At 35.4% G+C, this 15,255-nt stretch overlaps 1 protein-coding gene across 14 annotated transcripts in view; it reads right to left on the bottom strand.

The window, feature by feature from the left end:
• Positions 1 to 15,255, bottom strand: part of LOC135220183 (protein hu-li tai shao-like) — a 211,276-nt gene that overhangs the window by 33,031 nt on the left and 162,990 nt on the right. For 7 of the 14 annotated variants that reach the window (XM_064257546.1, XM_064257588.1, XM_064257676.1 and 4 more), the window contains 3 exons: positions 14,266 to 14,340; positions 13,111 to 13,167; positions 11,976 to 11,996 (listed from right to left, as the gene is read on the bottom strand). The exons of 4 other annotated variants lie outside the window; for them this stretch is intronic. In XM_064257546.1, coding sequence (XP_064113616.1) covers positions 11,976 to 11,996; positions 13,111 to 13,167; positions 14,266 to 14,340 — 153 coding nt within the window. The remainder of the gene's footprint in view (positions 1 to 11,975; positions 11,997 to 13,110; positions 13,168 to 14,265; positions 14,341 to 15,255) is intronic. 3 more of the 14 variants (XM_064258108.1, XM_064258356.1, XM_064257854.1) reach the window with 2 other exon arrangements.

Here is a 15,255-nt window from a genome sequence, read left to right as displayed (position 1 = left end):
GTAAGAATTTGCAGTATTAATACACACTGACTCTTCTAACATAGATAATTCCATACCTCTCTCAAATTACCCCCCCCCCCCCACATCCCATAAACACTTTACGTATAACTAAGTGTTATTCCCCATTGTGCTTCCTCAGTCAAAATACAAAACAAAATTTTCTGCATAATCTCAACTACTTTGTTTCACTGTACCTTCACAATAACAACTGTTTATGTATCCAATTTGTATATTACTACTAAAACTAGCATTACCATGAAGATCATTCTAGCCAAAGCAGTTTAGCAACTAATAATGAAAAGCATACAAGGTCAAAGAAAATTTTGTACCATGTAGAGCAAAGCAGATATTGTTACACTTTGCACACTATTATAACATTAATACCTATTAGTTTTAACAGAGTACAACAATTTCACTGATAATAAGAGTTATTTTAGAATAGATACAGCCAGTCTACAAACCATCTAATGAACTACCACAGTTTTACCTTCTAATTTTTTCTTTGCATTTAAATGCAGTACTATACAGTTTCTCCTTTAACTAAAACTTAGTGAAAGTGATGCACTAGTACCAGCTATGAATCAAAGCATATGCAACTGCATCAATTCCTCCCCTTTTATTCATTCAGCAACTAAGTGGATTACAAGTTGGCTTGTTGCTTTAGTGGCAGTTCAAACTCTCAAGGTTGGAGGTTGTTGTTAGCAAAATTTTCAGATAATACTGTCTTCCCATAATGCATAAATCACCTTGGGCCACAGTCATTGGTGAATGATACAAACAACTGATTACAATCTCCACATGCTATCTGCAGAACTGCACGTGGTTAGGGCAATGGCTGTAGCAAACAAACCAACATATCAGGGAAACCTATGCCTGTTGACTTATGGAGGAGTGAGATGCTATTTAAATTTAACAGCCTCGTTGGGTTTGTAGTTGTCGGGAATAATTGAGAGTAAATGTTTTTTATGTTTGATATGTCGTGTTTAGTGTTTGGTGGTACTGTATGATAGTATGGAAGTGCGTAAGTGTTTTTCTGGAGAGAGAGAGAGAGAGAGCGTAATTGGTGGATTGGGTTGTTAGCACATGGATGGCTTGTTGGCAGGTGGCTGGCTTCATGCGGATTCGGTCACTGGGGGGGCAGGCAGTAGGAGTCTACGATGAAAATCTGGGATAGTCAGTCATAGTCATAGTCGGCAGCAGTCTTTGGAACATAGTATTGATGGTCAGTTGTATGTTTTGGGTTGTTATTGATATTGTACATTTGAAGGTTATTAAGCTTGTGAGTTCTGTTGTGTTGTAGATGAGTTGTTGTTGTTGTTGTGGTTCCTTGATGTTGTTGTAGGTGGTTGTGTATGGACTTGTAATGTCATTGTTTTGATGTTGTGGGTATTCGTGTGCACCGAGATTTGTGGTGTTGTGATTCTTGACGGTTGTTGTGTTATGACGGCCGTATTCAGCGGACAGCACAGCTTCCTGCCCTGAACTCAAGCACATCCGGTGAGTACATGTGTTTGCGTTTTGTGTTCGGTATTTCATTAGGCCAATTGTCCTGCATGGATTTATTAACATGAAGAACAAAGTGCGGCACAGGAAAGTTTGTCAGTCAGTTATCAAAGTAAGTAAAAAAGAGAGAGAGAGAGTGAGTGAGTGTTGCTTCGCTTGTGATCCCGCCACAGAAATTTTTGGCACCCGAACAGGGACTGCTGGTGTGGCGGCCTGCAGGACGGTTGGCCTAGTGTGTATGAGTGGTGAGAAAATTTAGGATGGATGGGTTGAGTGAGGTAGAGAGGTTGAAAGAGGAGTTGCAGTTGTTAACGGAAGCTAAGGAAAGAGTGGAAGAAGAATATGAGAGGCTTGGGATTGAGAATGAGTTTCGAAAGAGGGAATCAGAAGAGCTGAGAGGGATAATTAGAAGTGCAGAAGAGGGAATGAATGAGAAAGTGAAGGGGGCTGAAGAGAAAATGCTTGAAAAAGTGAATAAGAAGCTGGAGTCGATGATGAGTAATGTGCTAGAGATGATGAAGGGATTCATGGGAGAGGGAGCAGTAGGAGGTAGGCCTACTGGGTCTTGTGACAGGCCAGGAGTGGTAAAGAAAGTGGAAGAGCGAATGGATGAGAGTACGCGTGACGAAGGTGATGTGGTTGTGATAAGCAAGGGGAAGACACAGGATAGGATAAAACTGAGGACAAGAATAAAAAGGAGGCTGAGAAAAAGAAGGCTAGGAACGATGATGGACAGGATGAGACTAGGACTGAAGATGTTGGGGAAAGGGCTGAGAGTAAGGAACAGAATGAGAGCGATTTAGATAGCAGTGAGTGGGAACAGGTAGGTAGATAGAAGGGTAAGAAGAGCATGGATGTTAGTATGGAAGTTGATTAGTTGTATTCTGAAGATCAAGATGGAAGTAGCGAAAGTGAGAGTGAGCGAGAAGTACGAAAGGCTGTGGATATGAAAGAGGTACCCCAACGTACACGATACGAGGAATATGGTAGTAGAGATATAGGGTACTTTTTTAAGGAAAATGAGAAGTATTGTGTGGCTAAGTATGTGGATAACAAGAGAGTTAGGTAGCTTTTTGACGGGATTTTTGTTGAGTATGATGGGGTAATGATGAGCGTGTGCCGTATGAGTGTAAAAACCAGGATTGTGGAATAGGCAGTGGATAGAGTAGCATTAGATATAGGAGAAAGAATGATTTTGAAGAGGCAAGAATGAATGATGGTGAGTCATTGTCATGAATGTGTGCAGGTTAGAAGTTCGGAGAAGAGGGAATAAATGAGTGTAAGTAGTTAGTGAGGAAGTTGTTAGCAACTGTGCCTGAGAATGTGTATGAATTCATAAATTTGAAGCGTAAAGAGGAAATGTGGTGGAAGAATGAAACGTTGACATGGAACGACATTTTAGAAATTGTAGAGGATTATGAGTTAGATAGGTGTATGAAAGAGAGTAGAAATGTTAGTGTTAGGACTGAAGTGGCTGAGGGTGTACCTAAATTTAAGAGTTATAGAGAGAGTTTTGGAAGGGCTGAAGCGAATAGCAGAGTGAGCAGGTGATAGGAGTGTGAGAGCAAGTAACGTAAGTGTAGTTTAGGCCCCGTCCACACGGTCGACCTTTGTCCGATGTAATGTCAGAAGCGGGAAAAGTCAGAACTTTACTGCAGTTTCTCTGCTTCTGACGTACGTCGTGTGGACAGGGCCTAAGAGATCAGAGTGCAAGCACTGGAAGAGTAGGGTCTATTAGTCATGAATGAGAACGGCAGTTTATAGATGTGGAAAGCAAGGACATAAGATGTGTGAGTGGGCATTGGAAGCATGTTTCGGGTGTGGGCAGACGGGACATCTAGTGAGTGAATGTGAATGTAAAAAAAAGATAAGGATATTGAGTGTTACAGATGTGGGCAGGTAGGGCATATAGCGAGTGGATGTCGGGGTACCCATGTGAACGAGGTTTGTGGTAATTGTGGAAAGAATGGGCATTATGCTAGCATGTGTAAGGAACCGCATGCAAAATGTGTTGAATGTGGAATTGAAGGTCATGTAGTGAGTGTGTGCAGGCAAAAGAGGATGAATCAGGCTGGAAATTCAGGAAACCAGGCATAAAAGCAATTCAGTTCAGTGGGTACTCTAGTGTGCGAGAATGTGATCAGGATCGGTGGAAGAAAGCGAGTGAAAGGTTTGAAAGTTTTAAGATTATTCTCAAAGTGTTGAAAGAGGTGGCTGAGATAGGAAGAATGAATGTGAATAAGGTAAGGGAGAAATTTGAAGGGCCTTTTGAGATTTTGGAAGTGGGACCTAGTGGATTGAGTTATGTTTTGGGGAAACCGCGAATGGATGAGGTTAAGGCACACCATAACCTGCTCTGTAAATGGAGGGACATAGCACAGTATATTCGGGAGAATGCAATGAGTGAATAATGGTTGAGGGTGAATAAGTATGAGCAGAGTGTCGGTGAACAAATGGATCTGGGGATCGACAGCTGATGTTGGTCAAGTATAGAAGAAAGCGGAAGAATGTAAAGAAAGGGAATGGAAGGAAGAAAAATGAACTGCATAAGGGTGTTAATGTTAGAGAACAAATGGTTGATAAAGGGTGTAATACAGAGGACTTTGAGAGGATGAACGTTACTAATAGTGTGTGTGGGTTTGAATTGACAGGGATAAGTGAGACTTCAGTGGGAAAGGAACCAAGTAGCAACAAGATAGTTGATAGTGTGGATGAATCTTTGCAAGAGTTTGACAGAAGTATGGATGAACTGAGTGGTTTGTTAGCAGAAATAAGGGAGATATTGGGACCAGAGCTAGGTGTAGATGAGGGAGATAATGGGATGGGAATCTGAATGAAAGTGGTTTAGAAGAAGTGGATGGCGATGTAACAGTGTATGAGGGTCCTCAAACAAGATCCAGGGGGCCTGCACCCAAGCATCCTTGGGTGTTGAAAAAGGCAATTTAGTGTGGGTGTTGTGAGTGTAAGGAGACATTGTCAAAAGTAACGGGGGAGGTAATATGGACGAGTGAGATGATATTTAAATTTGACGTCTTCGAGAGCTGCGTGAGAGTGTGTGTCTCATTGGGTTATTTGTAGTTAGCTGAATTAATTGAGAGTAAATGTTTCTTATGTTTGATATGTTGTGCTGTATGATAGTATGTAAGTGCATTTGTGTTTTTATGAAGAGTGTGAGAGCAAGCAATCAAGAGAGAGAGAGAGAGGAGCAGTGTAATTGGTGGATTGGGTTGCTAGCATATGGATGGCTTGTTGGCGGGTGGCTGGATTCATTCGGATTTGGTTGCCAGGGGCAGGCGGTAGGAGTCTATGATGAGAATCTGTGATGGTCAGTCATAGTCATAGTTGGCAGTGGTCTTTGGAAGATAGTATTGATGGTCAGTTGTATGGGGTTTTTCTGGAATTGTTATTTGTGTTGTTATGATATTGTATGTTTGAAGGTTGCTGTACATGTATAGTTGGAAGGTTAAGCTTGTGAGTTCTGTTGTGTTGTAGACGAGTTATTGAAGTTGTGAGTTGTTGAGTGCAGTTTTTGGTAAGTTGTGGTTCGTTGATGTTGTAGGTGGTTCAGTATGGACTTGGAGTGTCATTGTTTTGAAGTTGTGGGTATTCGTCTGTACCGTGATTTGTCATGTTGTTGAGTTGAATGGTTGTAGCACTTTTTGGGTTGTTGAGTGTTCTGATTCTCAGCTGTTGTTGTGTTACGATGGCCATATCCAGCAGACAGCACAGCTTCTTGTCCTGGACTCGAGCACCTCTGGTAAGTACATGTTTGCATTTTGTGTGTTCGGTATTTCGTTAGGACAATTGTCCTGCATGAATTTTGTTACGTAAAGAAGAGTGTGTGGCAGAGGGGAAAGTTCGTCAGTCTGAGTGCTGAAAGTAAGTGGGGGGATTGCGTTGCTTCGACTGTGATCCCACCACAGACTAACTGTATGACAAAGCCACATTTAGTTTGAATAAAAGTAAAAGTGGGGCTGAAAAAAAAGTTTTACTGTTATTGTTTGTTTGTAAGGTGTTTTTATTAGTTTGGAAGATATGATATTGCCTATCTAAGATGACTACTAAGCCAAAACATTGATGATTCCAAGTCGAAGAATTTCCAAATTCTGTTTTAATTGAGCAAACAACACAAATACTGTACAAATTTTTACAAATCGCATAAGGAATCGAGGGTGGGGGGAAAGGGGGGGGTTGCAAAAATCATGAGTACATAAGTTAGACTGAGTTTACTGGGTTAAAATGGGATTTCACAGACCACGGATAGTACTGGTAATCAATTTAATGGTCCCCTTAGCTTCTGACCTTTATGAAGCACCCAGCACAACTCCAGTCCATCCGTTTAATCTAAGGTACTATCCAGTGATTGAGAGAGAGAGAGAGAGAGAGAGAGAGAGAGAGAGACGACAGTGGAGAGAGAGAAAGGAGAGAGAGATAGAGAGAGAGAGAGAGAGAGAGAGAGAGAGAGAGAGAGAGAGAGAGAGAGAGAGAGGAACTAGATCATAAAGTGTCCCCAAAGAGGGTAAGAGTTTTAAAAGTACATACTGTCAACTAAATGCATTTCATTATCCAAATTCTACTTTTTCTTTGACACATTCCTTTTCTATCCTTCCACTCATAAACAATAGTTTAGTGTGCCTTTGTCAAAATAAACAGAAAAGTATCTTTACTTCTATAACAGTTTCGGGTGTCAATACCCTGAGCGTCTGCTGAAAGGCATTTTATTTTTGCTGTCACATTACCTTCCACAATCAAGATAAATGACAAAAAAAACTGGTAACAATAATTAAGAAACTTAACACATTCAGGATACATATGAAAATAACAGCTGTTATTTATCTGCAGATTCTAAGGAGTTAAAAAGTTACAGTAATGACAGACAGACAAAAAAAAGTGTCATTACTTTATCATTATTTGGTGGAACTTGACAAAAGAAAGAAGAAAGAAAGATCATAAAGAAAACCACAGCTGTCCTTGACTATAACACAACTGGTGGATTTTTTTTTTATGAATACTGCATTCTTTATTGTTAGCATGAATACTATAAATTTAGTTTTTTTTTACATTTTTCTATGACTTTAGTTGATTCAGAATTAAAATATGATTCCAAGTCTATTAATGTCCAAGTACATACTAAAAGTTGTTTTACAAAATTTATGCTCTGCACACTATCTTTATAGAAGATATAAAATAAATAAATTGAACTAGCTGATTTACTTTACACATTTGCAAAGAAATGTGGAAGGGAAGGGACCAAAATATGTATTTGCAAAAATTTTAAAAGATCATTCAACTAAAACTAAACATACTTTTCAATGATGCTGTGTTTTTGTGTAATTTCAAGTTTTCTTTAGATAAAGTTAATATGTAATAAAAGGATTAACGTAAGGCAATACAAAAGCCCCCCCAAAATTTAAATGTTCAAGACAACATCAACTTTGTTCACAGAAACTTTCCTAGCTTCCAACACATTGAATAAATGGCAGTTTTCAAAATTAAGCTTACCACACAACTTAAGAACATCTTGGACACTAAAGATATGACATTTTTTGTCAAGCCAAACGGGATGGACAACTCAATGCCTTTATGTATTTCTGGAAAAAGGGGGGGGAGAATACTGGGTCTAGAACATGTTTGACCATCTAATTATTAGAAGAGAAAGTGGTAGTTAAATTGCCATTGTTTTCCCATTCTATTCAGCACTGAATGTTCCAGAGTCAAATCTGCAAATCATTTATAACTATGGTGCAGCTTGCAGTACTTCAGTCAACTGTATAGTAACAGAATTAATAGACATATTTTTACTGAAAGTTTTTCAGTTAAGAAGTTGAAATATGCTGAATCCCTACTTTCATAGGCTTCAAAGGGTATGAAGTACACATAAAGCAACCATATTTTCAGTTGATCAACGGATCAAACAAATTCACAAAAACAATCATGAAACAGCCAAGATCCATCATCTTGGCAGTCTAGTTAAATTCATTATATGCACAAGACCCTTAATCCAATACATACTGGATAAATGCAGAAATTATGGAATAAGGGGGGCTGACAAAAACTTCAATAGCTGAGGCATGCAGTAGGATTATGGAATTCATCGGTGTATAAAAAAAAATTCATTGTACAGTAGTACCTAGTGGCATTATCATGTCTGAGATTTGGAAATGCCCATTCACAAGCAGTTAATCTAGATCCATTTTTATCTCTAAGATTCAATACTACATTATCTCAGACATGTCACACCTGCTGAAAAATGCATGGCTACCTGTTCCTTTGCCAACAGTATATAATTTTACATCTCGGAAATAATATATTTCTAATATCAAAAGCCTATTGTCTAATCACTAACACATTTCCAATGATGAAATTATTATTACAGTTATTTAAAATTAGTTTAATGATGGCACTGGGCCATTCCTAAGTTCTCACATGACTTGCCTTATGAATTTGTTCTACACTGATAATTAGAAATTTAAATATATGAAAGGTTAGGAAGTTGGTTAGCGAAGTAGGAAGAGATCTAAGGAATGGTTAAAAAAGTAAAAGGTAGAAAGAGATATAACAAAGAACCTTAAGTACATACAGCATGCCACTCAAGCCACAAAAGGTGGTGCTTTCTATATGAGGCCAACAATTGGTCTCTTTGTTGGGAAAAACTCTCTATCACAAGAGTAGTATATATATTAATATTCTAAGGGGTCCACAATAATAAATAATGTTACGAGTCCATGTATAATTTTTAATACTTTACAATAAAGTTTTAAAAATTATACATGGACTCATTAACATTTTTTATTATTGTGGACCCCTTAGAATATAATTGATCTCTTATCTTTATATTTCTTTGGCCATATACCGTTAACTTTAATTTTTTAAACTTTTTATTAGCATTAGTGTTTTAATCTAGTAAAGGCAAGCACAGCCCAAACCTTGATATTTCTTTAGCCAAAAGGCATTTCCTATCTCTTCATTAGCTACTTATTGTTAGTGTTACTATTTTAATGTAGTTTAACCACAGATAACCTTACGCAAACAGCTGACCCATAATATTACCTTTTTTATGGTAAAAATACCTTTATGGTGGGAACCTTATTATATATAAATGGGACTTGGTTCAAAACAGGTTGAGGATTACACACAATATCCTCTGGAAATTGGACGGCTCTAATACTTTACAATCAATTTTGTACTATTCTGACACAAACGCACAAAGCAGCAGCACATTTTTTTAGAATACACAAAGTTTAAGACAATCTTGAAAATGTAGAAGACAGATTCAGTGCTGCCTTTGACTTGATTAACTATACAGTTCTTACATAAATATTTTGTAACTTGGGTGTTGAATGTTGTGCACTTCATCTTGTTCACAGTATTATATGTGATTGGAACTGGCTTTGAAAATTGAGACTGTAAAAATATGCAGATAATGAAAATCTTTTTGAAAAATGCTAGATTTAACAGAGACCTGGATTAGATTAGTAATGGGTTCTGTTAGAGTGCAATGACACTAGACAACAGAAAACATAACTTGACAATTAAACAGGGGATTACCCAACACGTTTTTAAACACCCTTTTTTTAAATGTTTTGTGTTTATGGAATTATATCAGCAGACCATATAACAAACCTAAAGTCCTTGGAAGAAGTTGGAGTAGCCCACCAAAAGTTTTCACAAGTTTAATAAAATCAGTTCATTAGTTTTTATGCAATCCTCCTAACACAGCAAACTGAAAAATAGCTCTTGCAGATGTAATTATTCAATGCTCTTGGATGGAACCTTGTAAACTAAAATATAAATACTGTAGAAGCTAAATGTGTGTTAATGATAATCCTAGGTGGCCATGTTAGTTGATAGTAATTTACATTATTAAAACTAGCGGTAATCCTTAGCCAAAACAAAATCCACTTATAAAACAATGCAGTTAAGATGGCTATAGATTTTTTATATAAATATCAATGTACTTATGAAAACAGAAACTTTACTTTTCATATCTAACATTAACTGTTAAATGTGCATTTCTTATACCAAAAAAAATCCTACGCAGCTACTAGTAGGCTAGTAGGCCAATAGTTAATTTACAAAAAATAAACTATTCAATTCATTACTAGCAGCCATATCAATAAAAAAAATTAATGAATTTTATCACATACTCTATACTCTGTGTTTTCTGACACCAATTAAAAACTGAGTTTCTATAACAAAGTTAGTGTTTTCATACAATACAAGCTATCAGTTATAAGAGTGCCTACATTCATGGTCACCGGATACCCAAAGACTGGAGACTCTTTCTCCTAAAAAAACATGAACAGAATTGTAGTCTCAAAGTGCATGAACCACTTGGAACATTGGGTCCTCATCAATCCCATTCCTCCTATTTTGTGTAGTCTGGAAATCATACGGCAAGATCAATGGAGCCAGAGGGAGAGAACTTACTTTATGACTGAAGGGTCCATATAAGTAAAACTATACGTACTTGCTTAGTAAAATATTCAATTTCTTTTATCATTAACTTCATTGATTGTTTAAGCATGGATCAAAATTTAGCACATGGCAGAGTCACTGAATATCCCTTGGATGCTTATATATATATGTACCTATAAAATCCAAAGGAGACTGGTATGGATTAGGGAACAAGTGCTGGAGGTTCTCAAAGGTACAAACCCATTAGTGTAAAGAAGGCAATGTTAGGAAATAGATAATGATGATTCCCATTGTTTTCAATATTGATCCCAACAAATAAAGATTCAGCCACTTTTGTTTAAACAAAACTATGACTTGCTTAATCAGTAGTAGATTGCCTATGTTTCTTGTGCCCTACTTCCTCAGCCATATAGAAAGAAATAATGCAGTACCACCAGCCCTGAAATCTCATTTTTTGTGGGTAATGGGCTAATGGCCCTCAATGAACAAGATATGTCTTCTCCATTACTCAAGAAAGAAGCAGTCATGAGAAACCATCCAGTCAGAATTGAATGACAAGCCCACTAGTGTCCTGTGTTACATGTTTTCTCAGTATAATACGAAAAATGCTATGGGTTTTCTATTCATGTTCAAAACCTGTGCAGCAAGATCTTGTTCAAAACTCCTGGAGTAGTTCTTCAGTTTTGAAATCTACAGTGGGACGTAATTGTAATTTTAAGACTTATTTTAAGACTACTGGACATAGCACATTAGTCTAGCACTGATCACTTTGCAATCACTTGACATAACCAGCTGGTTAAGCAAACAAGCCTGCAGTTATTGGCTTGTTTTGGTTAGTCTGGTGTAGACCATTTTGCAAGAACTACACATGAAATGCTGGTTAGGAGACAAATACATCTAGTAATGGCTTTGCTAGGGTCTTTTTTAGTATAAGTTTTTTAGCAATAGGCGAGTATAAAATTGTCATAGGTATATATGACTGCTAATAGCAGTGAGTGTTAGTTATTTCAAAATTTTAATTTTATTTTCTGCCTGGAAAATTATAGATTTAAAAATCTTGGTTATTACTATATCTTTTTTACTTTAGCTTTTAGCTACAGACTATTGCAAAACCACTCCAAGATAGCATTTTGGTAGCTGCCTTGACCAACCTCATCCATTTTTTTTTTTTTTTTTTTTACCTAAAAGTCATTCCAGCTGTTAAATGTCTATTTAACTATAGGTTTCAAGTCAGTGTGAAGGTATTAGGTTTTCACTTTCTAGCATTTATTAAGAACCTTGACCAAATCTGATTTCCAAACAGAATCAGAATAGGCATATATTTGGTTTTTCTCTTTGTTACCTCTAGAGAAAAAATGTTATTTTAACTTCATTATTTTTACTGACTGGAAGAACTCAAAATGCTGATAAAGGCAATTCTGCCATTAGGAAGTGAACTACGAGAGCTGGACAGAGATATTAACAATATTGCAGGCTAATGAAAAATGAGAAAGGGGATTGATGGGTAGCTGAGGTCCAAGATGGCACACGTGCTATGAGACTAACATTGTTTTCCTGTCTGTAAGACAAAAAACTATTGAGTTGGGGACATTCCAACAAGTAAAATAACATGTTTTTCATCAAGATAAATCTTACTAATTAATGAAGTAAAATTTTCAGTACTAAAAAAGCATACAAAATTCCTGAAGTTATCTCTACACAAACCAAAAAGTACATCAAAATCTTATGTGCAAGTAAATGAACTCTTTAAGCTACATGATAGGTCTCTCTAAAGCCAGCCAACAGTCAAGCCAGTTTTCAAGACAATACATAATACGTAATGAGTACCAAATTTGCAGACATTATATTATTGCAGGATTTGTGGGAAATATTCTCTTCATAGAAGCCATACAGCTATTGATGCACTCTCTCAGCAACTTATTGCACCAACATTCTAATGCAAGGCCAGTGTTATCTGGACTAAATCTAAATTTAGCTTCTATCCAATACCATCTAAGCAACCTATGATAAAAGTATGTTGTGATCAACAAGCAATAAAGGTATGAAAAACATACCCCATCCAAGGAACTGTGAGACTTGCCAGGAAGGAAAAGAACGCAAATCAAAAAGTTTCCATTCAAAATTTCATGAGAATAATAAATTAAAGACAAAACATTTTACAACCAAGACTCAATGTGCTTAGAGTATAGACGAAACTAACATGTTATTTATAATATAATATATCATAATCATCACCCAACTACAAATATTAAAATGAAAAGTACTATTGGAATCACTTTTCTAAGACAGTCATTGCACTGATATATCTCTAATTGCGAATTATTTTACAATAGTAAATATATATTGTAGATAATCAAGATGAAAAGTATGCAATAGAATGTCTATATTACAATATTATATTAAAAAAAAACTTATATGTAATGCTAAAAATATACAATTGTATAAAAAAATGAAAGATTACTATACCAAACCAAAACTATCTTTAGTCACTTATAAAATAATTTCCATCATGTTGACTCTTTAGTGGTAACACATTCCCTTAGTGAAGTGTGGTTTATTAGTTGTACATACCATATAACACTTAGCACTTGAATAAAAAATTATTTACTACAGACCATGAGCAAAGAACTCAAAAAGGAATATGATGTGTTGAAAAATTAAAGCCTACTATGGTTAACGACAACTATGCTAGATATAAGTTTACCTACAGAGAAGTCTTTCTTTTATTCCTGTATTTGAATATAGAAATATTTATAAAACATAATAATACTATAGGAATCTTCCTCCAATTATTTTAAATTACAAACCTTCAGTGACAACAGTAAAATTAAATACCTGACTTCCTTCAATTTTAAATACCATGTAAAGCAATTGAATTTTATTTAATCAATATAAATTATGAAGCCAATTTATGTAAATTGGTATTTTTCTTGTTTTAATAAACAACAGTGTGATAAACATGTACTTTCTGATGTTTATAGTTCAACTTTTTAATTTCCTTGTTTACTAACATTCAAGTAGTATGGTATGTATAAATGCATCGGATAAATCCAAAGTGCTCTGCCACTGAATGTACAGCAATAACATTAAAACCAAGAAACAAGGGCCCTTTCTGCATCACTTCTCTAATAAAATGCAACCACTTTTATACCAAAAATTCTTATAATGCTCAACCCATTCATCACTTACCTTTCCGGGGAAGAGAACAGGAACGACGCTGCAGTGCTGACCGTTTCTCAGTTGCCACTGATCAATCAGACAATAGAAATAACATGCAATATTGGTTAGTATTTGCCATGCATGTTGCAATAACATCAATGAATAAATTTCTGTTTTTGACTACAATACAGACTCAAGACATTTGATGACAGGCAAAGCTTTTCTTAAATAAAGGTGCAAAGATTACTTCAGAAGCCCAGAAAAATGAAAACAGCAATATAAACTAAAGAATTGAACTCTCTACATCTCTAAAACATATTCCTATGTAAAGAAAAAAAGTTCAAATTGTTAGTAAAAAATATACTATCATAAGTTAGTCATAAGTAAGAAAAATAAATTACTGTGTCTAATCAAAGCAAATTCTAAGAGACCTCAAAAAGACAAGACTTTAAAATTTAATCATTTATAAATGACAGGAATAACTATGTATATGCACAAACACAAAATTTCATATCAATGACTGTGTCTTCCATGATGGATTCCAGTTATCAGCATTCATGCTGATGGATTCCTCCCTGACACATCTTATCTTCTTCCATGAGGAGGAAGAATAAAAATATAAAATTGCTACTTTGTGCAATAAAACACTATGAATAAAATCAAAAGGTAAAAACTGAATGGGAATTAGATAATGAAATTAATCCACCAACCATCTGGAAATTCCTAATGATAATTACCCGGAGCATGGAAAAGACATGTAACCTATTTTAGTATTTTGAACTGGTCTTAGAGCTTTAATCTGCTGCTTGTCCTAACATATCTTACAACTGAAGCCTTTCATATATTTAAAGGAATAACCAGCAAAGAAAGGGATAACCAGTTCATGCTCTTTATTTTTTTCTTAAAAAGATTAACCAGTTCATGCTCTTGTTGGTCTTAAAAAGAATAACCACTTCATGCTCTTTCTATATTCAAAAAGCATTCTCAACTATTCTAAAACTTCCTATACAGACATTCTAAAATAATTATTTGTTTTAATGTGCTTGTGCATATATGCATATATATCTAAAACACAACTACTGTTTTTAAGCATTTGAACTAAACTTTTTCTGAGTGTGGTTAATTTTATTATTTAAAAATAAAAAGCTTCAATAGAGCAATTTAATAAAATACTTTTATAAGTACCTTCACTCTTATAAAATGCAGACTTGGAACGCTCGAGTGAGGGACTTGGCTCACGCTGCTTTACGCCATCTTCATCTGCACACATATCAAACATAGCATAAAACGAAAAATAGTTAGGAAACTACTCTACAATACAAGACATAAAATCACAAAGTTCTTTGATAAATGAAATAATGCAATGTTCTATCAACTCATGCTCATCTCAAGTCAAAAAACAAAAGGAAAAGTAAATTTTACAATACTAATCATGCTTCAAAGAAACTGTAATTATAAATAAATATAAATATAGGAAAAAAAAAGGATATCAAAAATACTTAAAAGCGCAACATGCACATGGTGCATAAAGTTGGACAATCATGCGCATTACAGAAATCCATAACCTAACTGAAATGAAGAAATGCATTCAACAAATTTCTTACCACAAGGACATAGTTGGAGAAAATAAACTTCAAAAAAAGGTAAATTCACCTTACCTTTCTCTGAACAAAACAATCTTAGCAACCATCTACTGTTAAAATTTAAAGAATCCTACTTGGAATGAATATATAATTTCAATTTTACCCAGGGTTGCAAAATAAAATATAAGAATACTGTACAAATCTAGCTTGCTGCAAGTAGCAGTCAAACAATACAAGATATGTTCAACTAATCTATGTAGAGGAATGTTAGCAATGACCTAAATAATAACCAAAAAGTCACTATTACTGTTCTGATATGACAGCAAATTACAAAGGATGGCAAAATACTTTATCTCTCAGGTGCAATACAGAGAAAAGCTTGAATAAGGCTGTCTAAAGGAGAGAAATTTTCCCACATTACATAAAAATGAAGAACCTTACACTATTACAGCCATAATAAAGCCTTCCAATTTTTTCTCTCAGTATTTTTTAAAAATACAATCATATTTATTAACTCAAATCACAAACATAAAGGCAGCAAAAAATAGGATCTGGTCTAGTACAGTAAAATTTATGATCCTGTTTATTTTCC

Source organism: Macrobrachium nipponense, chromosome 11 (genome assembly GCF_015104395.2).
Source record: "Macrobrachium nipponense isolate FS-2020 chromosome 11, ASM1510439v2, whole genome shotgun sequence".
Taxonomy (NCBI): Eukaryota; Metazoa; Arthropoda; class Malacostraca; order Decapoda; family Palaemonidae; genus Macrobrachium; species Macrobrachium nipponense.
The sequence above is the reverse complement of the archived record's forward strand: the minus strand, read 5'-3'. Positions and strand labels throughout refer to the sequence as shown.